The 26,159-nt window shown below is 41.0% G+C and overlaps 1 protein-coding gene across 3 annotated transcripts in view; it reads right to left on the minus strand.

The window, feature by feature from the left end:
* ZNF410 (zinc finger protein 410) overlaps nucleotides 1-25,835 on the minus strand; it is a 38,016-nt gene extending 12,181 nt beyond the window's left edge. The window contains exons 1-7 of one of the 3 annotated variants that reach the window (XR_014795829.1): nucleotides 25,550-25,651; nucleotides 13,100-13,280; nucleotides 10,748-10,883; nucleotides 7,215-7,433; nucleotides 5,214-5,405; nucleotides 1,544-1,694; nucleotides 957-1,138 (exon numbers count right to left, since the gene is read on the minus strand). Coding sequence is in view for 2 of the 3 variants with exons in the window: in XM_084893257.1 (XP_084749383.1) it covers nucleotides 957-1,138; nucleotides 1,544-1,694; nucleotides 5,214-5,405; nucleotides 7,215-7,433; nucleotides 10,748-10,883; nucleotides 13,100-13,132 (913 nt within the window). In the remaining variant the exon portion in view is untranslated. Of the gene's footprint in view, nucleotides 1-956; nucleotides 1,139-1,543; nucleotides 1,695-5,213; nucleotides 5,406-7,214; nucleotides 7,434-10,747; nucleotides 10,884-13,099; nucleotides 13,281-24,381; nucleotides 24,518-25,549 lie in introns of those variants that run through there. The other 2 variants (XM_084893257.1, XM_084893258.1) reach the window with 2 other exon arrangements.
* Between the last annotated feature and the right edge of the window lie 324 nt (nucleotides 25,836-26,159).

Here is a 26,159-nt window from a genome sequence, read left to right on the forward strand (position 1 = left end):
CCCAACTGGGGCTCCAAGAATCAGTTTTTTTATCCATAAAATAAACATAATACAATCTCAGAAGATTATTTTGAGGATTAAATGAGATAACTCAAGTATTCAGGACAGTGCCTGGCATAGGTAAGCCACTAAAATTGGCAGCTCTGCCGAAACCGGTTTGGCTCAGTGGATAGAGCGTCAGCTACCTGCTGTTATTTTAGTCATGCAAGAACGAACAAGGAAGAGACAAAGGAAGTGGCAAGAAAGTAGAGAAGAGTTACACATCCTGAGGCAGTGGTCTGAGTTCAGTGAGTAAGCTCTGATCTGGCAAGAGACTTAGCACATGTTGGACAAGTGGCTTGGAAATCACCCTATCCTTCAGGTGTCCCCTCACGTCTCCTTCTCAGACTGAGAGCCAGGGTATCTTTATTTTTCCACTTTGATATGAACATGTTTGACCCAGAACAAGTGATTTCTCTATTCTGTTTCTCATGCTCTAAGGCCCTAAAAGCAAGTTCCTCAAAGTCAGGGATTATATCTTTGCCTTTGTATTTCCCCCATCTTTCCCCAATCAATGCCTAGGAAAGGCTCTGGAAGGTTTCTGTGACTCAATATTCACGCCCAATTTACAGTTGTGTAATGTTCAAAGATATCTGGAAGGACTTATTTTGTCCATTTCTGATATCATTGCTGTCAGAGGTTTTATATTCCTTTCTACACTTTAGGCTCCTAGAGGCAGAAATGAACACTGTCTGTTTCTCACACACAGGTGAAAGCTCAAGAAATGTTACTGAATGAATTGAAGAGTGCCATAAGGAATCTGGAAAAAAAAAAATGAAAAAAAAAATTCCATTTTCATAGTTCTAGCAACAGCCTTAGACCTTCGCTGCTATTTCCACCTCAGAGCCTTTCCTAAGGATATGTTAGCAAGCACTAAGCCAAACAGCCGTCCATGGGAAGGTTAGGGTTGCACACACCTGTGTGGATCCTCAGGTGGTTCTTCAGATTCCCAGCTGTAGTGAACTGCTTACCACAGCTGGACTCGGGGCACATAAAGGGCTTCTCTCCATTGTGGGTCCTCATGTGCACCTTCAGCCTCTGCAGCACATAGAAACTTTTCCCACAACCTTCTGCAGGGCAGATGAAGGAGCGGTCATTTCTGAAAAACAAAAACGCATGAGCAACCATACTGGAGATACTGGTTACCTGAGGTTTGTTAACACTACTGATGCCCAGGCCCTTCTTCTCAAAATATGGATTTCATAGGCTTAGGGTGGGGCCCACGCTTATGCATTATTCTTTTTAAGTTCGCCAAGAAGTTATATTTATAATGAGATTTGAGAACTCTTGCTGCCGTTCATTTAGATGCCAAATGTCTTATTAAATATTTGCCAAGAATGAGATAAATGAGACAATGATGATCTTTCTACTAAAGAACAAAAGACATCTTAAGCACAGATGAGTGGCAGCCCTTGCTTTCCTTTAATTTATCAACTGGGGCTACAAGTTCCTCTAGAAACATCGATGTCTTTGGCTCCAAGTATGGAGCCTCAGCTTTGCTCACCGATGAGTTTTGAGGTGGTATTTAAAGTGAGCTGGCCACACAAACGTCCGGTCACAGCCTTCAACTGTACACTTGAGCTTCTTTTCCACTTGAGGAAGGGGCCCAGACTCTTTGGGTTGCCCATCACCAGAACCAAGGTGGACGTTTTCTCCTATAAGAGAGTCACATACTTATAATCCAGGAAAAAACCCTGCTCAGATACTTTAGTTCAAGCAACAAGGCTCCCATATTTTATTCCTAGTGATCAATTATCAAATACCTATCTTCATCTTCCCCAACTCTTTGTATCCATTTAACACAGGAAGTGAGAGTGTTCCACATGCCCATCCCCTCTCTCCAGAGAACTACCAAAGCCATCGTGCTTTGTTGCACAGACTAGGCCTCTTGGCAAATGTAAGAAATGTCAAAAATGGTTTTATATCAAAAAGCAGAGTTAAACCTACTTTGTATTACACAGATTGATGAGAAGGCAGATATATCAACACCCAGAGTGGAGTGCTACAGCAGATGACTTAAAGTGGTAGGTAACAAACTTGTATTTTAAGGAGGAACAGCCATTCTGGCTTAGTTCTGGGCTTATGGTAGTTAATTTCTTTTGTAGATGGCCATTCTTTTTTTTCTTTTTTAAAATATATTTTATTGATTTTTTTACAGAGAAGAAGAGAGAGGGATAGAGAATTAGAAACATCAATGAGAGATAAACATCGATCAGCTGCCTCCTGCACACTCCCTACTGGGTAGGTGCCCACTACCAAGGTACATGCCCATGACTGGAATCGAACCTGGGACCCTTGAGTCCACAGGCTGACGCTCTATCCACTGAGCAAGACCGGTTAGGGCGAGCTGAAAATTCTTACGAAAAATGATTTTAAAGTTGGTCAAGGCTGCCACTTAGGGAAAACTTTTTTTTTTTTTATAGACTCAGGTGGCGTGTGGGGAAGGTCGGCCAGTTGCATCTACAGATGCTTATGACATACAATGGGTTAAGAATGTAAAAACTCAGCAGATTTAAAAATTTCTAACCACACTGTAAAACGTGAGAGATAGTATCTACTGAAGTTTTTTGTTCAACAAAATAAAAGGAGAGAGAAGCACACATTGCAGTACCTCCTTAAATCTAACTAAATCAGTTAATTAAAAAGTATTTATATTCCAAAGTAGCAGGTGGTGCTCCTTTCCTTTCATTTTCTTTCAGACATAGTTGGACATCAATTGAGAAAAACATTCATGTAATTCTGCCATAGGCATAAAGACTTTATCTTTCCACTCATACACACCTTAGAAAGACAAGGGTTGGGTACACACGTTGTTTCTATCACACTCCCTGGAACTTGACAGCTGACCAAAGGCAGTGTCTGTCCCATCTATTGATCTTATTCTCTTCCTGCCCTACATTCACCTTCTTGTACTGCATCAATGCTAGTCATAAAACTAATTGCTCCAAGGTCAAAGTAAAAGCTAATGCCAAAACCAGTTTGGCTCAATGGATAGAGCGTCGGCTTGGGGACTGAAAGGTCCCGGGTTCGATTCCGGTCAAGGGCATGTACCTTGGTTGCGGGCATATCCCCAGTAAGGGGTGTGCAAGAGGCAGCTGATCGATGATTCTCTCTCATCGATGTTTCTAACTCTCTATCTCTCTCCCTTCCTCTCTGTACAAAATCAATAAAATATATTAAAAAAATAAAAAATAAAAAATAAAATAAAAAATAAAAGCTAAGATGCCTTCTGATAGTTAATACTAACTTTCTCTCTCTTTTTTTTAAAATATATTTTATTGATTTTGTACAAAGAGGAAGGGAGATAGAAAGCTAGAAACATCGATGAGAGAGTCATCGATCAGCTGCCTCTTGCACACCCCCTACTGGGGATATGCCTGCAACCAAGGTACATGCCCTTGACCGGAATCGAACCCAGGTCCCTTCAGTCCCCAAGCCGACGCTCTATCCATTGAGCCAAAGCGGTCTCGGCTAACTTTCTCTTTTAAAACATAGTTTTTTAAATGTGTTTAATTGAAAAAGTAATACCTGTACATTGGTAAAATTTAAACAGCACACACCACAAAGGAAATTTTCCAACTCCAAAGCTCCACCTAATTAATGTCTAAGGTAAGGTCTGCAGAAACCCCTCGCTAATCCAGAGATTTAAGCCTGTGACAGTTGGGGTTCTGTGCATTCAATTTTGTAGATACAATGATATAATTATAAAGCAGAAGAAAATCCCTCAGAAGAGAGTAGCTGCCTTGTATCTGAGTCCTTACAAAATCACTCAAAGAAGTGCACCCTCAATTACTGCATTGTTGTTTTTTGTTTTTGTTTTTGTTTTGGGGGGGTGAGAACTGTTTGCTGAAGACAGATTAAAATGACTTTAACAATGATAGTTTTGAATATTTAGAGGTCACTGGTTCAAACATTTAAATAAAGAGAAAGACAAAAAAATTCAACACCTCATATTGCAGAAGCTGGATAACAACTGTAAACACTTTAAATCTTCTACAGTTATACCAGCAGGTCTTTGCACTTGGGATGCAATTTCCAGTGAGGTTATATATAGCAAGGATCAGTCAACTTTTTCTGTAAAGGGCCAGATAGTAAATATTTTTTACTATGAAGGCTATATGATCTCTGTCATAAGTACTGAACTTTGTCATGGTAGTTGCCATAGACGATTTGTAGAACTAATTGGCATGCTAGTGCTCCAATAAAACTTTATTTACAAAAACAGGTGGGTATTTGGCCCATGGACCTTTGCCTACCCTGATATAAGCATCAAATGCAAAATTAAATGTTGTTGTTGTTGTTGTTGTTAATCTTCACCAAAGGATATTTTTTCCATTGATTTTTTTAGAGAAATGAAAGGGAGGGAGGGAGTAGCAGAAAGAGAAAGAGAAAGAGAAAGAGGGAGGGAGGAAGGGAGGAAGGAAAAGAGAAAACCCACCCCACACCCACGGGATGCTGAATATTTCAGGATCCAGAGATTAGCAAAAGCATCATAGGAAGAATTTGATCTTCAGTAGGACCTTGAGAGCTTGTTTGGAGGTTCTAGCAGGGGAGCGCAGCTACTCGTATACCCTTGACCGAAGACCGGTCCTCTCCTCTTGGGGGAAAGTCGTCCTCTTCGACCGAGCGCGCAGCTTCAGGAGGGACGCACATGGATCGGTGAGGGAGGAGGGGGACACCCGCCTAGCCAGCCAGATCAGCCGAATCAACCCTGGTGATCAATGGGGTGACAGATGTCGCAGGCAGATCGCCCTCACATCCTTGATCTTCAGTAGGATAGGGCCTAACCACCTGCCTTTCTAAGTTCTTAAGTGATACTGATGATCCAAGGACAACATTTTGAAAATCACTAGGTAGAGAAAAGTGGCAGAGGAAGTAGTATAGACATGCTGAACTCAAAAGAAAAGATACAGGGGGAGGGGATAGGCTAGAAGGGTTCAATGGGGGGGGGGGGTGAGGGGGAATGTACATCTATATTACTTTCAACAATAAAGATAAATCTAAAAAAATTAAAAATAAAGGTTAACATTAAAAAAAAAGAAATGAAACAATACTATAGCCCTCATAACTAGCTGCTAACTTGTCATGAGCAACAATTTCATTTCGTCAAAATATAACCATTGCATTACCAAAATCTCTGCACAGAATACTGGAAAACACCACAGGGGTCTCACCATTGCTGCTGGTTTTTGCATTCTTTGCCAGCTGTGCACGAGTAGCAGCGATCAGACTGTCATGGGCCAACTCCTGAACCCGGAGGAACCACGGAATGCTACTGTCCGCGCTCTCACTGGAGAGGAAATCGTTCCCTGAATCCTCGGCCTCATCTTGTACAAAGACTAAGTGCTCGGCTGAAGAGCTCAGACCTGGTAGAAACAAGAAGATATATGAAAGTTAGCCATCAAGTAATCCTTTTATTGGAACCCTGTGTCCTGAATCAGCTGTTCCAGATTTTCACTGACCTCAAGCTTCAATTCTCACACAAGATTAGGTATCACCTTTCCACTCCAGCCTACAGACTTGTCTTCACCTTACCTCCTTTATTTCCATGGCAAAGTTGTCCTTCCTGGCACCCCGGCTAACCCCTTCCTCTGGTATCCCCACCCTGCCCTTTATTATCCCATGTCTCCTTCAGCTGTCTCTTCTCTACAGGCCAGCTTAAGGCCTCTCTCACAGTCTTTAAACCTGTTGAAGCTCAAGTCTCTTCCATCTTTACTTTTTTTAAAAGAACAAGTCCCAAGTACTTCTCTAGCTGTCCACCTTCATCTGTTCCTTCAAAGTTAACTTTCTTAAACAAGTGTAACTGCTAACTTGCATATTCACTTTCTCACCTGCCACCTACTCCCCATCTCTCTCTCTCTCTCTTTTTTGTTAATCCTCACCTAAGGATATTTTTTCCATTGACTTATAGAGAAAATGGAAGGATGGAAGGAGGAGGGGGCAGAGAGAGAGACACATTGACTGGTTTTCTCTTGTAGGTGCCCCTACTGTGGCTGGGGAACCTGTGATAAAGGTACATGCCCTTGACCAGGAATAGAACCTGCCACTCTTCAGTCCACAGGCCAGTGCTCTAACCACTGGCCATCTGGCCAGGGCTACTCCCCATCTCTTTAACCCTGGCCTCCACCTCTGTCTACTACTGCAAAAACAATTGCTCTTGCTAAAGTCACTAGTCCTCATCTCACTAGCCCATTCTGAAGTATTTGGCATGATTTAGTAACTTTTCTTCTTTAAAACGTTTTCCTCCCTTGGATGCCCCTACACCACTCACATTCTATTTCCTTATTAAATGTATTAGGATGGCATTGGTTAATAAAATTATATAAGTTTCAAGTGTATAGTTATATAACACATCATCTGTATATTGCATTGTATGTTCACCAACCAAAGTCAAATCTCCTGTCACCATATATTTGATCCCCTTTACCCTTTCCTACCTCCTCCTCACCTTCCTATTCTTCTGTTATCCTCATAAATGTCTGGGTTTTTTCCCATAGTCCCAGATTTGCCTATTTTTCTGTTGATGTTCTAGACTAGTGGTCGGCAAACTCATTAGTCAACAGAGCCAAATATCAACAGTACAACGATTGAAATTTCTTTTGAGAGCCAAATTTTTAAACTTAAAACTTCTTCTAATGCTACTTCTTCAAAAGACTCGTCCAGGCCGTGGTATTTTGTGGAAGAGCCACACTGAAGGGGCCAAAGAGCCACATGTGGCTCATAAGCCGCAGTTTGCCTATCACAGTTCTAGACTACTACTGAATCAAAGAATCCTGCTCACTGTTTACTATAGTTCCTGAATGCTGATAAGCACCAAAACTACATACTTCATAACAGACCTCTCTACAGCTCTGGATTTGTTTCTAACACTGAAGGATTCCTTCTCCTGGACGCCCCTCCCATAGCTCAACATCAACAGGCACAGGTAAGAACTAATCATCCTCCCTCCAGCCCTTTTCTTTATCTTGGTGACCAGCACCACCTAATTTCCCACACAAGAAACTTTTGAGTCACCCTAGAGTCTTCCCTCGCTCTATCCACATTGAATTGATCACTAAACTATACCAATTCTCCAAAGTAATAAAATAATGAAGCTTCATTTCAAACAGTTAAATATGGCCCACCATAATTTTTTTAAGCATGAGCAGAGTTCAGAAAAGGATAAAAAAAAATACCTGCTCTTGTTAGGTTAAGAAGAATAAAAGAAGTGCTATCACTTGGCTGTAGATCTTGCAACAGGCTAGGGGACTCTGGAGTGGACAAAAACTCCGGGGACTTCTGTACAGTCTGAGCCCTTGTCTCTTCTCCGTCTGGGCCCACATTCACCTGAAGGCTTCTTAACACAGCTGAAGGAGGGATCTCCTTGGAGGAGTTAGTATGATTTGGAGTATCATCTAGTAAAGAAAAAATAGTGAAGTTTTATAAAGCACCTATTTCCCAAGAGCTCACAATTTTGATACATAGCACCTAATACCCTTTTAACATTCATTAATATCTAACACCCATATTGGAACAGACAACATTTTCATTTTACAAATACAAAATTTGCCCCAAAATACAAAAAAAGCCAAAAGAGATGGCTTTAAGTTCTACAGGGAGTCAGCCAAAAGTGAGGGATATATTCCTCTAACACCTGGCAGTAACTAATAACCAACCATCCACATTTGGAATTACAGACCTTTGTCCTTTGAGGCCAGAAATCAGTACTTTTCCCTTAAAAAATATGGTTATACAATAAATACTAACCTAAGAATAGGCTCTAAACTTTAAATTATTTTTCTGTGGGAGAGATCCCTTCCATGTATGTGACAGTTCTGGTGAAATACTGAGGAAGAGGGGGGAGCAGAGCTGGGGAAATAACTGAAATTTTATAGAATCATCAATATGTTTCATTATAGCCTAGATTTACACTAGATATAAAGAAATAATCAAATACTTTCTAATTTTATTGTAATATGGAGATGAATTAACAAAGGTTTTGGTTGCAATATAATGAGGAACTGAACTACAGTGCTGAAGCATCCATTGTTTTCTAGGGTTTCCTTCATCTTTACCAAAGGCAGAAAACATTTTTCCTATTTTAAGGGGATAATAGACAAAATTATAGGAATAGAAGTGGAAGCCTAGGGGCAGTTTTGCCATGTCAAACCTAATGAAGTTGCACAACAATATAAATACACTTACTAATGCCATAGAATTGGTTAAATGGTAAATTTTGTTATGTATATTTTACCACAAAAATTTTTTTAAATAAAGCTCATAGAGACACAGTTTGTCACTGAACAATAGAAAATAAGTGAATATTCATCAATTGAGGCATCAATATTGTGGTACACTCATATAACAGAATACCCTAGAGCAATGAAATCAAACAAACCATAGCTACACACATAAAAATGAGTCAGATTAATCTCACAAATACAGAGTACTAGCAAAGGAAGAAAGGTACAACACACTTGCATGAATTTAAAGTCCAAAAACAGCTAAAATCAAACTGGGTTACTTAGACTTGGGTAATTACTGGAAACTTGGAAACAAAGAACTATCTCAAAAGCTAAGGACAGTGGTAACCTATGAACAACAGAGGTTATCTTTATCAGAGAGGGCTCCTATGGAAGGCTTAGGAGCTGGCAATGTTCTACTTCTTTATTAAGTGGTTGGTATCTTCCTTACAATAATTCCATATGTATATCCATATGGTTTTATACTTTTCTGAATCTATCATATATCTCAAGTAAAAAGAAAACATGCAGGCCATCCATAGAATGATACACACATACTTGAGGGAGAGGAATGAGATTAGGGAGGTTTGTGCAGATACATTTGCTATTGTAATATTGTATTTCATGAGCTAAGAGGTGAGTGCATGAGTTTGCATTTATTATCTATAATTGGTTCTTGAAAATATTTTAAATCAGCCGAGACCGGTTTGGCTCAGTGGATAGAGCGTCGGCTTGGGGACTGAAGGGTCCCGGGTTTGATTCCGGTCAGGGGCATGTATCTTGGTTGCGGGCATATCCCCAGTAGGAGATGTGCAAGAGGCAGCTGATTGATGGCTCTCTCTCATCGATGTTTCTAACTCTCTATCTCTCTCCCTTCCTCTCTGTAAAAAATCAATAAAATATATTAAAAAAGAAAAGAAAAAGAAAATATTTTAAATCAAATTAAAACTAAAGAAGGTAATGTGCAAAAGAAGTCATGCTTTTGATTCTGTTTTCATTTCCTTTATTATTGTTAAATATTTATTCAATAAGTTAAAATTGGAGGGGAAGGAGACTTATGTTAATACTCAATAAAAAATAAAATCATAAGCTAAAATTGGGAGAGAAAAGTCAGGGGAAAGCCTAATGAAGATCAAAATTTATTAGCAAGTAGAAATTTTCATACATTGAAAATCCATAAACATATGGAAAGACTCCCAATATACTATTAGAAAAATGGGAATTGAAAGGTAGGAAAAACTTGGAGCTAGTTAGGGAAACCTTACATCAACATTTGGTTAGTTCATTATACAGTATCTGCCCTTCTTGAATCTTTAAACACTGAAAAAAATTTTAAAGTCACTTGAAAAAAATAAAAGAAAAAGGAACACCACTAGAAGACAGTAACCAGAAGACTATAACAAATAATTTGTCACCAACAAATATTGATCCTCACCTGATTTAACATTATTATTCCAAATTTTAAAACAAGGACCAGGAAACAAAGAATTCATTGCATCTAAAAATAATGTTCTCCTTGGTAATAGTCAAGATTTTTAGCTTTGGATCACCCTCTTCCCATCCACAGCTAATAACTCACTTCCCTATGCTTAGCACTCTACTTCATTCTACCTTTCCTGAAGCCTCCTCACCAATTATCCACATTTTCTGTCCACAACTTCTCTAACTGGCTCTTTTCTTTTAGCAAAAAAAAACACCCTTAAATATTTCAAATCTGAGAAAAGAATTTTTCCATCTATCTTACATCCTTCTCTTTTTCCTTCCCATAGCAGGAGAGTCTTTACAAAAGTATAGATACTTCCTCTATACTTACTTTACACAAGTATCACAATGCACTGCAGCCTGGCTTTCTACCCCTTCCATGGAACAGGTCCTGTTGACTTATCTCACTGGGCCTCTTAGGAACATGTGACACATTGACTGTTCCCTGGGGTTCCATGCCTGTACTCTATGCCAGTATTCCCATACTACTCTAGGCTTCCCTTCTTCCCTCCAAGGCATTCTACCTTAGCCTTCTTTTCTTCTCACCTTCATATTCTATGGTGATCATAGCCTTCCTCTGGTGTAAACTATCAGTGCACTTATGACTCCCACGGCTCCTTTTTCTCCACAATTCCTAATTTTTACAGTTTCCACCAGTCTGTTACAAAATCAGTTAATCCATTCCACCAGTACCACAGAGTACGCTAAGCTCTTAGGACTCATTTATTGTAACTGTAGTGTTCTTTTCTTTTTTTTTTTTTTTTTTTAATATATTTTATTGATTTTTTACAGAGAGGAAGGGAGAGAGATAGAGAGTTAGAAACATCAATGAGAGAGAGTCATCGATCAGCTGCCTCTTGCACACCCCCTACTGGGGATATGCCCGCAACCAAGGTACATGCCCTTGACCGGAATCGAACCCGGGACCTTTCAGTCCCCAAGCCGACGCTCTATCCACTGAGCCAAACCGGTCCCGGTGTAACTGTAGTGTTCTTAATTTTTACCTGGTAACATTAGCCGACTGCATTCTGAGGCCTCAGTCACTGGAAGGAGGGACAAGCAAGTAATGTCTTTAGCTTCTGATTCCACTAGCCCCTGTCCCAGTGGGATGGATGTATTCTGAACAAACTGCACCAGGAGCTAGGGAAAGGGGAAACAACAAAAAGATATACAAGTTGTTAGGAATGGTTATAAACACCTGAATTTCCCAAAAGGTGATGATGTAATCAAGTCTTAAATACTCACTAGTCTCAGCCATATTCATTGTAAAACTAAATTAACAACAAACAAAATTTAAAGTTCTTTTTATCAAGCATCTGTTCTGGAGAAAGGCTGAATTATGTAATTAATTTAACCTCTGTCATCTTCCACCAAAGAAATAATAAAAATAATTATATTTTTAAATGATGGCTATTAAAAATTCAACTGCGCCGAAACCGGTTTGGCTCAGCGGTAGAGCGTCGGTCTGCAGACTGAAAGGTCCCAGGTTCGATTCCGGTCAAGGGCATGTACATTAGTTGTGGGCACATCCCCGGTAGGGGGTGTGCAAGAGGCAGCTGGTCGATGTTTGTCTCTCATCGACGTTTCTAGCTCTCTATCCCTCTCTCCTCCTCTCTGTAAAAAATCAATAAAATATATTTAAAAACAAAAACAAAAAAAAAACCCAACCGCATTGTACCGATTACATTTTATAAAGCACTTTTCTGAGTATTGGCTCTTTTAAGCCTCACTATAAATCAGTAAGCTTGAACATGTATTTTATTTTTTATTTATTTTATTTTTTTCCTTTGGGAGGTCATTTGAGATACTAGTGTTTTTATTTTATTTTATTTTTTCAGGCTGCATGCCTTGTTTATTTTTATTTATTTAATTAATTTCTTTATTGATTAAGGTATCACATATTTGTTCTCATCCCCCCATTCCCATCCCCCACCCCACCCCATGCATGCCCCCACCCCCCTGTTGTCCTTGACCTTGTTAGGCTCATATGTATGCACACAAGTCCTTTGATTGATCTCTCCCTTTTATCCCCACCCTCCCCTACTCTCCCTCTGAGAATGCCTCAGATGTCTGATCCATGCCTCCTTGTGAACATGTATTTTAAAGATAAGGAATCAGCCGAAACTGGTTTGGCTCAGTGGTAGAGCGTCGGTCTGTGGACTGAAAGGTCCCGGGTTCGATTCTGGTCAAGGGCATGTACCTTTGTTGCGGGCGCATCCCCGGTGGGGGTTGTACAAGAGGCAGCTGGTCGATGTTTCTCTCTCATCGACGTTTCTAGCTCTCTATCTCTCTCCCTTCCTCTCTGTAAAAAATCAATAAAATATATTAAAAAAAAAAAAAAAAAAGATAAGGAATCAAGTTGAAGACACTGAATGACTTTCTAAGGTCATAAGACTAGTTAGAAGCAGTGTCAGTCTTCAAACTTAAGTAATTTGATTCCAAATTCAGTGACTTTTCATTATATAACACAGATATATTTAAATTAAAATGAGAAAAATAAATAAAAATTTTAAATGTTGTCTTGGCCGGTGTAGCTCAGTTGTTTGAGGACCATCCCATGCACTGAAAGGCTGCTGGTTCAATTCCTGATCAGGGTACATGTTCAGGTTGCAGCTTGATCCCCAGTAGGGGACATGCAGAAGGCTGGAGATCAATGCTTCTCTTTCTCACTCTCTCTCTAAAATCAGTAAAAATATATATTTTTTAAAAAAATGTTGTCCTGGCCAGTGTGGCTCAGTTGGTGGGAGCATTGTCCCATACACCAAAAGGTAGCAGGTTTGAGTCCTGGTTGGAGCACATACCTAGGTTGTGGATTTGATCCCTGGTTAGACCACATGTGGGAGGCAGCCAGTTGATGCTGTACTCTCACACTCATGTTTCTCTCTCCCTCTCCTTTCTTCTCTCTCTAAAAATCAATAAAAATTCTTTTTTTAAAAAAAAGTTTAAGTCCTCCAATTACATTTAGAAAGAAAATACTTTCAGACATATGCAAAATTAATAAAAAAAAATGGTTTGTGGTAGTAAATATTTACATATGTATACACACATTACCCACATATGCCATGTATAAAATATAAAATTTTGTCATATAATTATCTAGATGTATAATTTTATTCTTATTAAATACCAAATATTAAAAGTAATGAGGTAAAAATGGAATTCTTAAATCTTTGAAAAAGTACTTACTAAGAGAAAAATAATAAACTATTAGTTACTATCAAAACAATATGGCCCCAAAGACTAAAATTTTACAATCTGGCCCTTTACAGAAAAAGCCTGTTGACCCCCAAACTAAATAAATACAACCTTTGGAATACAGCCCAGCAAAAAGAAAACAACAAGCTGATTTGGCTCACCTCTGGTTTGGATTCTAACTCATCTGATAACATTGATTCAGCTTCCAAATCCTATAGCTGTTCAGGGACAAGTTAAAATTTTAATTCAGTCAATGACACCTTTCTGTTTATGCTCATATTCCTCTAGGACATGCTATGCTTTTCCTGTAAGATGCTGTGCTGGGTGGGCAATCAATTTAGCCTAAAATGAGGGAAAGAGAGAGAGAGAAAATATTAAGAGCAGAGGAAAAATGTAGCTAAATAAACAAAGACTTTATCTACTGTAATAATCATAAGTTGCATGTCCTTTTCCACTGTTTCCCCCCCTGGTGTATCCACAGCAAGCTATAAAGAATTCCTCCTAAAACAATTGTTTTAAAATAGAACAAACCCAGTAGGTATCAAAACCCATAAAGTTTTACTTTGGTGTAGAATTTCTATTTTTACTAATCTATTCTAACGGAAGTTCTTAAATATGAGAAAAGCTATATGTCCAAAGAATTTCATCTTATCATCTGTGATAATAAACTTCAAACAACATATAAATACATGCATATACCCAACAATTGAGGAGTGTTGATTAAATTATACCCAATAATTAGAAAATGTTGGCTAAATTACAAAAACAAAATATGAGCCCTGGCTAGTTTGGCTCAGTGGAAAGAGCATCGGCCTGTGGACTGAAGGGTCCCAGGTTCGATTCTGGCCAAAGTTTGGTGCCTGGGTTGCGGGCTCGATCCCCAGTAGGGGGCATGCAGGAGGCAGCCAATCAATGATCCTCTCTTATCACTGATGTTTCTCTCTCTCTCTCTCTCTACCTCTTCCTCTCTGAAATCAATAACGAAATATATTAAATATATATATATATATATATATATATATATATATATATATATGAAATCACACACTTGCCAGTATTAAAACTAGTTAAGGTAAGAATAAGAAAAAGTGAAAGGAAATTCACAAAGCTATGATAGTAGTTAATTGGGTGGCAGGCTGGTTTGACTATTTTCTCAATTTCCCCATTTTTCTAAAAATATTTATAGAATCAGTCAAAATTTGAATAATATTTTCCCAAAGTAGTACTCTCAGGACCCTGATGCAGCTGTTTTCTCTCCATAATTTAAATTCTTACTTTTGAATAGCTTAATTGAATAGCAAAATCCCCCTGGGATTTTGGTAAAGTGAGTTCACTTTATTTTGTACAATTACTGTTAAAATTGGGAGCACTACTATATACGAAGTGATCATACAGTGTAAAATGCACTCAATATGAAAGCTTTCAATTAATACCAAGGTAAAGTGAAAAGTTAGAAAAATTCACTCTACAAATAGAGCATTTAGATGTACCTGAATAAGTGTTATTGCCCTGATGGTTCCTTCCTCACCCGTTAGTTAGCTGCCAGAAATCGGTATTTTTCATCATTAAAAAATTGACAAGATGTAAATAAAATGTTGTTTCCCACATAAAGTAGCGTAAATCTCCAACTTTTCCTTTCACACACGTTTTTCTTACGCAAGTACTACAATAGCTCGATGTGGCTTATCCATCCCTCTTTTACATTGAAAGGAAGCAAGGCTCAATGTATCACTTGTCCAAGTTATTAAACTCAGAGCCAAACTCCTACCACAGCGGAGGTTGGCATGAATAGTGATTACATCTCTCAAATTTGATCTTGAATCAGCAGGGCTTAAGAATTCTCTTTTCCCAATTCCAGCTCATCTCAAGAAGCCAAGAAATTACCAGGTTATTCTTAATGTTCCTCCAATTTTGAGATCCCAGGATCCTAAGTCTTTAAGAAACTAGACAATTATTTATATTTGTTCAATTTTTTTTTTTTTTAAAGAAACTAATGGTGCTGGCTCTAGGGAAGGGTTTCTGTTTCCTTACCTAATGAAAAATAAAGGATAAGAATATGTGCTGTGAACAAGGGAAAAATCAGATATAGCAGATCTTAAACACTTTTGCAAAGCTGTAGTAACAAGTTAGAAAAGGAAGCTGCCACTTCTCTTATAGTTTAAAGATAACCTCTGCATTATCATTTCTCAATCCATAATTATCTATGATCCCTTTTAGTGTTTTCATTTCGATGATAATCTTAAAAATTAGAACAATCACTTTCTGGAATAAATGGGTATCTGTTTTATTACTAGGAACTGCCATACAATGTTAGTATCCAAATTTGTGGTTTGTTATATGTGCTGTGTAAACAAAAGAGAGAATAGTCGGATGCAGTACAATAGGCAGGATGACCTCAAAAGAATCTGCTTTGGAGCACTCAGTAACCATAGTAAATGTACTGTGTAGCTCTCATCTTTAACACAGCACCAGCTAAGTGTGATGGCAAATGCAATTCAATTCTATTCCTAATTCCAGTTACCCATGTAACAGATTTCAAAAACTGCAATGCAACTTTTTTTTAAATAACAGCCTCACTGAGATATAATTCACATACCATATAATTTACTTATTTAAAGAGGACAAGTACAATGTTTTTAGTATATTCAGTTGTGCAAACATAACCACAATCAATTTTATAATATTTTTGTTATCCCAAAAAAAGAAAGCCTCTACCCATTTTCTCCCATACCCTTCACTGAGCAGGTTTAGGCAACTGCTAATCTATTTTCTGCCTGTATGGATTTATCTACTCTAGACATTTTTATAAATGGAATTATATATGTGATCTTTTGTGCCTGACTGCTTTCACTTAGCATGAAGTTTCCAAGGTTTATCCTTATTGTTTGTAGCATGTATTGGTACACCATTTCTTTTTGTAGCCAAATACTATTCTACTGTATGGATATACATTTTATTTATCAAATTATCAACTGATGACATTTTGGTTGTTTCCACCTTTCAGTTGTTTCCCCAGTTTGGCTATTATGCATAACTAAAGGTCCGGTGTACAAATTCATGCGAGGAGAGGAGGGGGTCCCCCCTCAGCCCAGCCTGCACCCTCTCCAATCCAGGACCCCTCGGGGGATATCTGACTGAGAGTTTAGGCCCCATCCCCAGCAGTTGGGTATCCCTCTCACAATCCAGGACTGCTGGCTCTTAAATGCTCACCTGCCTGCATGCCTGCCTGATTGCCCCTAACTATCCCCCACCCCCACCAGCCTGGTCGCCCCCAACTCCTCCCCTTCCCCCGCTGGCCTGGTTGCCCCCAACTGTCCCCCTGCCAACCTGGTCACCCCATACAGCCTTCTGATCAGTCATTTGGTCGTTCCTCACTAATCCTCCTGCCGGCTTGGTGACCCCACGCAGCCTACTGCTCAGTCGTTTGGTCATCCCTCACTAACCCCCCTGGTGGCCTGGTTGCCCCACGCAGCCTGCTGTTTGGTTGTTATTGTTACTGTGACGGCGTCCCGGAAAATTTGCATATTCCTCTATTATTAGTATAGATGTTGCTATGAACATTCATGTACAAATTTTTGCATGGACATACGTCTTCATTCTTTTCTGAACATATCTAGGAGTGAAATCGTTAGGTCATTTGGTAACTATGTTTAACCTCCTGAGGAATATCAGGCTGTTTTCCAAAGTGGTTATATCACTTTACAATCCTACCCTCACTAACTCTTGATAGTATCTGCCTTCTCTATAACAGCCATCTGTTATAGGATGTAGTAACTCACTGTGGTTTTGAGTTACAGTACCTGATGGTTAATGATGCTGAGCATCTTTTCCTGTGCTTATTGGGCATATGTTCATATCTTAGACCTTATCAGATACATGGTTTGCACAACCTTTCTTCCATTCCATGTTATCTTTTCACTTGCAAAGCAAAATCTTTTTTTTTTTTTTAAATATATTTTATTGATTTTATACAGAGAGGAAGGGAGAGAGAGAGAGTTAGAAACATCGATGAGAGAGAGTCATCGATCAGCTGCCTCTTGTACACCCCCTACTGGGGATATGCCCGCAACCAAGGTACATGCCCTTGACCGGAATCTAACCTGGGACCTTTCAGTCCCCAAGCCGACGCTCTATCCATTGAGCCAAACCGGTTTCGGCTGAGATGCTTTTTAAAAAAACAAAAATGCAAGGTCTCTAAAGCAGTCATCTTAATTCTGTCTCTGACTAGGTTGAGACCCAAGTAAGCTACTCATCTTGGCCCCAGGAAACTCATCTGAAATATAGAAATGAAACAGATCAGCCCAAACCGGTTTGGCTCGGTGGATAGAGCATCAGCCTGCAGACTGAAAGGTCCCGGGTTCAATTCCGGTCAAGGGCATGTACCTTGGTTGAGGGCACATCTCCAGTAGGGGGTGCGCAAGAGGCAGCTGATCAATGATTCTCTCTCATCGATGTTTCTAACTCTCTATCCCTCTCTCTTCCTCTCTGTAAAAAAAAAAAAAAAAAAAAAATCAATAAAATATATTTAAAAAAAAAAGAAATAAAATGAAACAGATCAACCCTAGGATTATTTTTATATCAATCAATAGAAATGATCATAAAATTCTTCAGAAATAAACTTTTGAATAGGTGCTTAAGAAACAAGTAATTCTATCAAATGTTTAGTATACATAAAAGGTTAAGAACTCTGCCTTTTATTACTAAGTCCAAATTTCCTATAGAGACTGCAACCCACAGTAAGATACATTTTTCCATCATAACTCAATAAACTAAACACACACAGATAACATAGTTTTATGAAACAATACTAATCTATACTATACTACTCTCATGCACTCTGAAAAAATTTTTTTAATGATGGGACCCAATAAACTGATCTCACAAGCTGCTAACAGGTTACATCCCACAGATTGAAAAACACCGTATTAAAGTAACTTCAAAATGTCTAAAATACATATGTTAAACACTACAGACACGGTGCACAAAATTCATGCACAGGTAGCATCCCTAAGCCTGGCTGCCGCTGGTCAACAGACTGGCAAAACAATCAGAGGCCTTCCCCTCTTGCACCTGCCTTGGCCTGGTGCCCCGTTTGCTGGCCCCATCTCCCACGCTGCTGGTCGCCATCAGCTGGGCGACCTGGGTCCCCGCTCACACCTGCCTTGGCCTGGCCCCACCTGCTCACCTGCTCCACCATCCTGCTGCAGTCCCACTTTTTAAAAATATATGTATTTTATTGATTTTTTTTATAGAGAGGAAGGGATAGAGATAGAGTTAGAAACATCAATAAGAAAGAAACATCAATCAGCTGCCTCCTGCACACCCCCTACTGGGGATGTGCCCACAACCAAGGTACATGCCCTTGATCAGAATTGAACCTGGGACCCTTCAGTCCACAGGCCGACACTATCTACTGAGCCAAACCAGCTAGGGCCGCAGTCCCACTCCTGACAGGGCCCATCGGGGCCGGCACTGCCTCCACTGCTACCTGTTGCTAGCGCTGTATCAGCAATGCCTGCCATGTTCTGCGCCACCCCCTGGTGGTCAGCACATGTCTAACTCCCGGTCGGTCGAACTCCGCCCACAGAGACAATTTGCATATTAGCATTTTATTATATAGGATAGCAGCATCACATACAAAGTGTAAACCCATAAATATAAACCTGCTCTTAATATATATTAATCCCAGCCAATGTGGCTCAGTGGCTAAACATCAACCTATGAACCATAAGGTCACAGTTCAATTCTCAGTCAAGGCACATGCCAAGAGTTGTGGGCTCCATCCCCAATAGGGGGTGTGCAGGAGGCAGCCAATCAATGATTCTCTCTCATCATTGAAATTTCTCTCTCTCTCCACCTACCTTCCTCTGAATTCAATATAAGTGTGTGTGTGTGTGTGTGTGCATGTGTGTGTGTTTACAAACAATCAGCCATTATTATTGTTGGAGTTTTGGTGAAATAGATTACTTGAATCTTATCTCCCTGTGAATTCTGCAAAGGAAAATATTACAAACTAGGCAAATGACCAGCAACAAAAAGAAGTTTTTGGTCCCAAACCCCAATGTAGACCTCCCACATACTGGGAGAGAAAACCAATTCAAAGTAAGCAAGCAACAGGGGAACAGAGATGATACAAGTCTCCTGGTCTCAGTCCTGATTGCTATTTCCAAGGGAGTGTATTTCCAAGGGAAAGATGACCAGGGGCTTTTACTACTTTGCCTCATAAAAGACAAAGAACATCATTGTATTAACCTCTAAAAAGCAAAGTGACCCTGGGTAGCTCAGCAGGCTAGTACTGTCCAGAACACCAAAAGGTCAATTCCCGGTCAAGGCATATACCTAGGTTTCAGGTTTGATCCCTGGTCCGAATGCGTACAGGAGGCAACCAATCACATCGATGTTTCTCTTTCTCTCTCCCTCCCTTTCTTTCTCTAAAATCAATAAGAACTTATCCTCAAGTGAGGATACAAAGTAAATAAAAATAAAAGGCAAAGTAATTCCACCCTAGAAATCAAAGCCCAGAATAGCTGTACTGCTCTAACTTGAGGAAAGTCAGCAATGCTTTGATCTTGACCCAGTTTTAGAAAAAAGTGGAAGGTGGGTGGGTAGAGGAAAAAGAAACTGAGAAACATTGTGCTCTCCCCAAAGGCTAAAATAAAGCACATGATTTCTACCAAAAGGACTAGTCTCTCTGACCATGGGCCAATCTGCTTCTCAGCTTCCTCCACAGCCACCTGTGGCTGACCACAGCTATAGACCCAGACAGGTCAGTAATCATTAAAAAAAGAAAACAAAAACTCTACTGATATTAGTAAATTACAAAGACCAAAAATTAAAATTTATTTTAAAAGAGCTGTTTAAATTTTGGTATAACATGTTAGTGCTGGGAACATGAAAACGAGGTAACTTTCTATATCATACCTAGCACATTATGGGAGTTGATTAAATTCTAATGATAAAGTGGTAACAGGTACTAACAAAAGAAATTTGGAATATAGAATTGCGAAGCCAGAATGAGTTTTAACACCATAGGATTCACCCTAGGCCTTCCCTTTCTCTTCCCAGGATCTTCTGGGTGCTCCGTTCCTATAGCCTTGAATCATTCCATTCACCTCCCCATTTCTCTACAATCCTAATTCTCTACAAGCTAAATTCATCAAGAGTTGTCTCTACTTTCTCATCTCCAATCATTACTCAACCCCATCAATTCACCAAAACCTCTTTGTAAAGATAACCCATGATCCTCATGTTGCCAAATCCAATGGACACTGTACTGTCCTCATCTTACTTAACCTTTGCGATGGATAACTATTGTTTTTGACTGTCCTACACTCATTTCCCCTGCCTGGGTGACAGGATCCATTTTGTTTGGGGATCTACCCCTCCCCATTAATTACATTCTTGGCAGGACTGTAGATTAAGATATTCTTTTCTATCCTGGCCAACTGCTGGACACTTGATCCATGTAGAACAAATCAGGCACTTTTCCTCAAAACATGAATCCTGAAAGTAACTAAGGACTAAAAAACGCTGCAGCAGCCCATTCATTCCAGTAATGCAGTTAGCAGCCCTCCCTGGGGCTGCTCATATTCCTGTCCTTTACAAAGTCAGGGCCTTCAGCATTTTCTCTGGTCCTGTGAGTTGCTCACATCCTGGTTATAAATTCTTCTTCTGAAGTAAATTGTTCACTTGCAACTGAAGAGGCGTAACTGGCACTGTTTCTCAAAAGCGCTGCCTCCTTCCTCAAACACAATTCTCTTTCCTTCTAAGATACATGTTCCTTATTTCACTACTACCTTATTGGCCACCTCTCTAATCTCCTTTGATAACTCCCTACTCCTCCTCCACTCAGCCCCTAAATGTTAATGTTCCTCAGGATAGGTTTCAGACCGTTTTTCTTGCTATACTCTCTCCCTCTTGTGAATTCATCCAGTTTCTTGGCTTTAAATCATATGGTCTCCAAATTTTTTATCTGTAGCCGGATATCTCCTCTGAGCTGCAGACTTGTATATACATCTCTACGTAACATTTTAATTTAATATCTCAATTTTAACATGTTCAAAACAAATTCTCTCTCAATCCTGTTTCCCATCATTCCCTACCAGCCCCTCTCATCACAACCCTCTACTCAAGGACCACTATTTAGGTCATTTAGGAGTAACCTTTATTACTTTATTTCCTTTGCGCCTAATATTCAATCTAGCTGCAAGTCCTATTGATTCTATCTCCAAAAGAGGAAATATAGCAAATCCACCTATTTCTTTACCACCCTACACCAGGACACCACCACCTCTTGCCCTAAAGCACTGTTACCGTCTCCTAACTGGTCTCCCTGCTTCTATTCTTGCCACCCTCCACTCTGTTCTCTTCACAACAAGAATTATCATCTTGAAATGTGAATCCTATTATAATACACTTCCCTGTTGAAACTCTTCTCTAAGCTTTCCAATGTGTCTAGACAAAATCCAAACTCCTTATTCTGGCCTGTAAAAACCTATGTGAGCCATTCCTGCGTCTCCTCCAGAGTCACCCTCCTTTACTTGCTCACCAAGTCTCAACCAGAGGAAGCTCCCCTTCGCTCCTAGAACACATTAAGCTCTTTCTTTTTTTTCGTTTTTCCCCCCAGTTGTGCCACTGAGTTATAACTCAGAGTGTGTCTTTACAAACTGGGCTAAAAAGACTCAGTTTTTGTTTTAATATTGCACTTCTTAAACCCACGCTTTTTCTTTTATTACGGACTTGCACATGACCCAGGAATGCTTTTACCATTCTCTTCCATTGGTTAGCTCCTTGTTTGTTTTAATCCTTCAGAGTTCAGTTTAACTGTTAACTCATTTAGAAAGGCTTTCTGCCGAAACCGGTTTGGCTCAATGGATAGAGCATCGGCTTGGGAACTGAAGGGTCCCGGGTTCGATTCCGGTCAAGGGCATGTACCTTGATTGTGGGCATATCACCAGTAGGGGGTGTGCAAGAGGCAGCTGATCGATGACTCTCTCTCATCGATGTTTTTCTCTATCTCTCTCCCTTCCTCTCTGAACAAAATCAATAAAATAAAAAATAAAAAAATAATAGAAAGGCTTTTCCTGATACCTTACTCAAAGAAGGTTCCATACTCCCTCTATCATCTTCACTAATCACAATTTCTAATTCTTTCACTTGTTTTTATACAGTATTTTTTTTTTTTTTGGGGGGGGGGCGCCTGGCATTCCCATAAATTGCAAGCTTCATAAGCAAGAAGAAGAACTAGTCTTGTTCACTACTGTATTTCCCAGCACCTGGCATAGTACTTTATGTAAGTCACTAAAGGCCTGGTGCACAAAATTCGTGCATGGGGGATGGGGAGGAGGTGTCCCTAAGCCCAGCTTGCACCCTCTCCAATCTGGGATACCCTCAAGAGCAGTCGGACATCCCTCTCACAATCTCCCAACCACTCACCTACCTGCCTGCCTGATAGCCAGTAACTGCTTCTGCCTTCCAGCCTGATCACCTCGTAAACACCCCTACCAGTCTGAATGACGCCTAACTGCTCCCCTGCCAGCCCATTGTCCCTAACTGCCCTCCTTTGCTGGCCTGGTCACCCCCAACTGCTCCCCTGCAGGCCTGGTAACCCTCAACTGCCCTCCCCTGCCAGCCTGGTTGCCCCTAACTGCTCTCCCCTGCAGGCCTGATTCCCCCTAACTGCCCTCCCCTTAAAGCCTGGTCCTTCCCAATTGCCCTCCCCTGCCAGCCCAGTCACCCCTAACTGCTCTCCCCTGCTGGCCTGGTTCTCCCCAACTTCCCTCTCCTGCAGGTCTGCCTCCCCCCCCCCCCCCCGAACTGCCCTCCCCTGCAAGCCTGATGGCCCCCAACTGCCCTCCCTTGCAGGCCTGGTCCCTCCCAACTGCCCTCTCCTGCTGGCCTGATTGCCCACAACTGCCCTCCCCTGCTGGCCATCTTGTGTCCACATGGGGGTGGCCATCTTATCCACATGGGGGCAGCCAGCCATCTTGTGTGTTGGAGTGATGGTCAATTTGCATATTAGGCTTTTATTATATAGGATAAGGAATTTAGGTCTTCCAGAGTCATTTCTGATACTGTGACCGCTCTAAGGATTTCTTTACTGAGCTTAAAGGGCTTCCACACAAGGTTCCGTGTAAGCACCTAGTAGGCACTGAATAAATATCTGTATAATAAATGAATGACATTGCAAATACCTAAATTTTTGTCTCTATTCCTGACCTCTTCTGAACTTCAAACTTTCGTTTCTAACTGCTTGCTACTATCTCCACATAGCTAGCCAATAGCAACTCAACCTAGCAATGTACTACATCCAGATTATCTTCACCACCAAACCTGTTCTTCTTCTTGGAACATTCTTTTCAATTATTGCCCAACCTTCCTCCCACTCAGCTGCAAATTCTAGATCTTTAACAATCCCTTTCATCTTCCCTATTGAAATAATCCCTGTATTCCCCCAAATGTATTTATATTGTAATACCCTGTTTAGGTTCCTCATTATCTTTCTACTACCGTATTAAAATAGGCTTCTATCTGGCCACCCAGTCCTTAAAATCCCCCTTTCCAATCCATCTTTTATGCAGCTACTCGAGTTACCTTTCCAAAACATAGAAGTGTTTGTATTATTCCCTTACTCAAAGTCCAGTGCTTCAGTAGTCAAACATCTAAGCATGGCATTTTAAAGATTCTACATGTCTACACCAGCATCCACTCTATTCCATAATAAACTATTTACTCCAGGCCACACTAAATTCACTATTAAATGAACACACTAACCTTTGTCAGTGCTCAAGGTCTTTGCTTGGGCACCCTGTTTCCCCGAAAATAAGACAGTGTCTAATATTAATTTTTGCTCCCAAAGATGCACTAGGTCTTATTTTCAGGGGATGTCTTATTTTTCCATGAAGAAGAATATGGTACACATTTATTGTTAAATGAAAATAAAGGAAATTTATTACCTGTATACAGTACAGTAGTATGGTAGTTGTCAACACAAACCAGACAAACTATAAATCCTACAGTATCAAGAATTTACTCATTTATTCAATGACAATCATATCATCATCTTCTGGAACATCATCATAAAAATCAAATTCCTGAATATCCTGGTGAATTTCTTGTGACTCCATTTCTTTCAGAATCAGTGGACCAAATCTCTCATGTTTAGCCTGGGCGGGGGGGATGCCTTATATTTCACTCAGAAGGAAACCTGTAAGTAGGTTTTATTTTCGGGGAAACACGGTAGCTAATAACGTGTTTCCCCGAAAATAAGACCTACTTACAGGTTTCCTTCTGAGTGAAATATAAGGCAATCAGAAATAAACACCCCCAATCTAGATCTGATCTTGTGAAATCCTTCCCCGCCTTTAAAATTCAACTCAAATGCCATCTCATCCATTAAGACTCTCTGATCCTTTCCCTCCAGTCAGAACAAATCTGTCCTTACCTCGGTGTTTTCACAAAACAGTTTAACCCCTCTTTTAGCAATTACTTCATTTTCCTTTGGGTGTCAGTTGTCTACACGGAAATTTTTCTCATTGGTTAGGTTTGAGTTTATTCACCCTTCTTCCATTAACCTAGGACGATGCTGTGTACAAAGTAAACATTCGGGAAATGTTTGCTGAATAAACAGGTAAGCTCTTTATAATTTACAGAGAAAAAAAAGAAAAAGCCAAAAGCTAGAGATTATATAACTTGCCAAAAATTAGGCATCTTCTTCGATGTAGAACTTTAAAAACTAGAACCTAAATCTTCTGCTAGTTTAGCTGACTGTCCACACGAAGATAACACAAAGTGAAATTTCTTCCTTAACAAAATGTCCCTTACTTTATTTCAAAACGATTTTTTAGTCTCTGAAAATATGCGGCATTGACCTTTTGCCAAAGTGAGGACTAAGTGCAAATTCTTAGGTCCCACGTTAATTGTATGTAACCTCCAAACAGTGCCTAAATGCATTTCAGAGTCTCATGAGCAAGTGACACAAACTTTAATAAACTAATTTTATCTGTTATTTGAAGTAACTACAGAGGATAGCTTCAACCTGCGAAATGCATACCAGGCCGTACGCACAGCCCACACCCTGCCCGGCCTTGAAATGACAGGCGAAGCAGAAAGCCGCAGTCCAGCCCCTCTAGGTCGGCAGCCTTCCTCCTCTCAGACCCGGAGAGTAAGGGGGTACATGAAAGAAGAGGCGGCTCGGGGATGAAATATCCAGGGCAGAGTCCCTCTGACATCACATTTCCCCAGAGCGAGGCCTCCATGTCGGGCCCCAGGTCCGCGGGCAGGCCCCGGCCGCCCCCGCCCACGGGGCTCGCTGACTCCGGCTTTCTCAGGACCGTCTTGTTCCCACGCTCCGGACCCCAAAACCAAGCAAAGGAGCCGAAGCATCGGCCTCAAAACCCTGCGAGGGGGAGGGTCCACGTCGTGGGGCTTCAGACCGGCCGCTCCCGGGCCCGCCAGGTCCCGCAGGGGCGCCCAAGGGGGGCGGTTTCCCTGTCCTCCCGGAGGGCGCCCCGGGCCCGAGCCCCCCGAGGAGTTGGTATTGGTTCCCTCTTTTTTTTTTTTCGGGGACCACCTAGCCCAGCAAGTGTGGTCCAGCCCGCCCTGGAGCTCACCTTAGGTCCCCGGCAGCCGCCCGTGGGTCAATCGGTCCCGAATTCCGTCCACACACAGCGTCTTCCGGCTCCTGCCGGAAGCAGCTCGAGCGCGGGACAGGAAGTTTGGCTGCCCCCACGCACACACCCACTTTCTTGCCCCCAGGCTGAGTCGGGGGCGGCGGGTGCAAGGTTCCCGCCAGGCGACCTGGTTTGCGGCGCAGGGCTCCGCGCTCGGACCGAAGGCGCCGCGGTCTCTCACCTCCCACTCGTTCTCTATCGGTCTTCGGGGCTCCGAGGTCTGCAAAGCCCGAAAAAAAAAACGGGGTCGGTTCGTGCTAGCCGTGACGTCACTGCTTCCCTGCAGCGGCGGATGGGGTCGTTGTACCCGTCAGCTGAGATCTGTACTGGCTACGATGGAGGCGAGCGAGAATGATCACTATTGAGACTTTTATCAGAGTTCTCAGGGAAGGGGATCGCGAAGCTTCACTTCCCCGGAGAGGGAACTTGCAGAACTAGTTCTGCACTGTATACCGAGCAGGGTAAGAATTGAGACTCGAGTGTAGAACTTTTGGAATATGAATTCCCTAGCGTCTGGGTTCCACATATTTGGAAGTAAAGCGCTCTCAGA

This window comes from Pipistrellus hanaki, assembly GCF_964339955.1.
Source record: "Pipistrellus hanaki genome assembly, chromosome: 1".
Classification (NCBI taxonomy): Eukaryota; Metazoa; Chordata; class Mammalia; order Chiroptera; family Vespertilionidae; genus Pipistrellus; species Pipistrellus hanaki.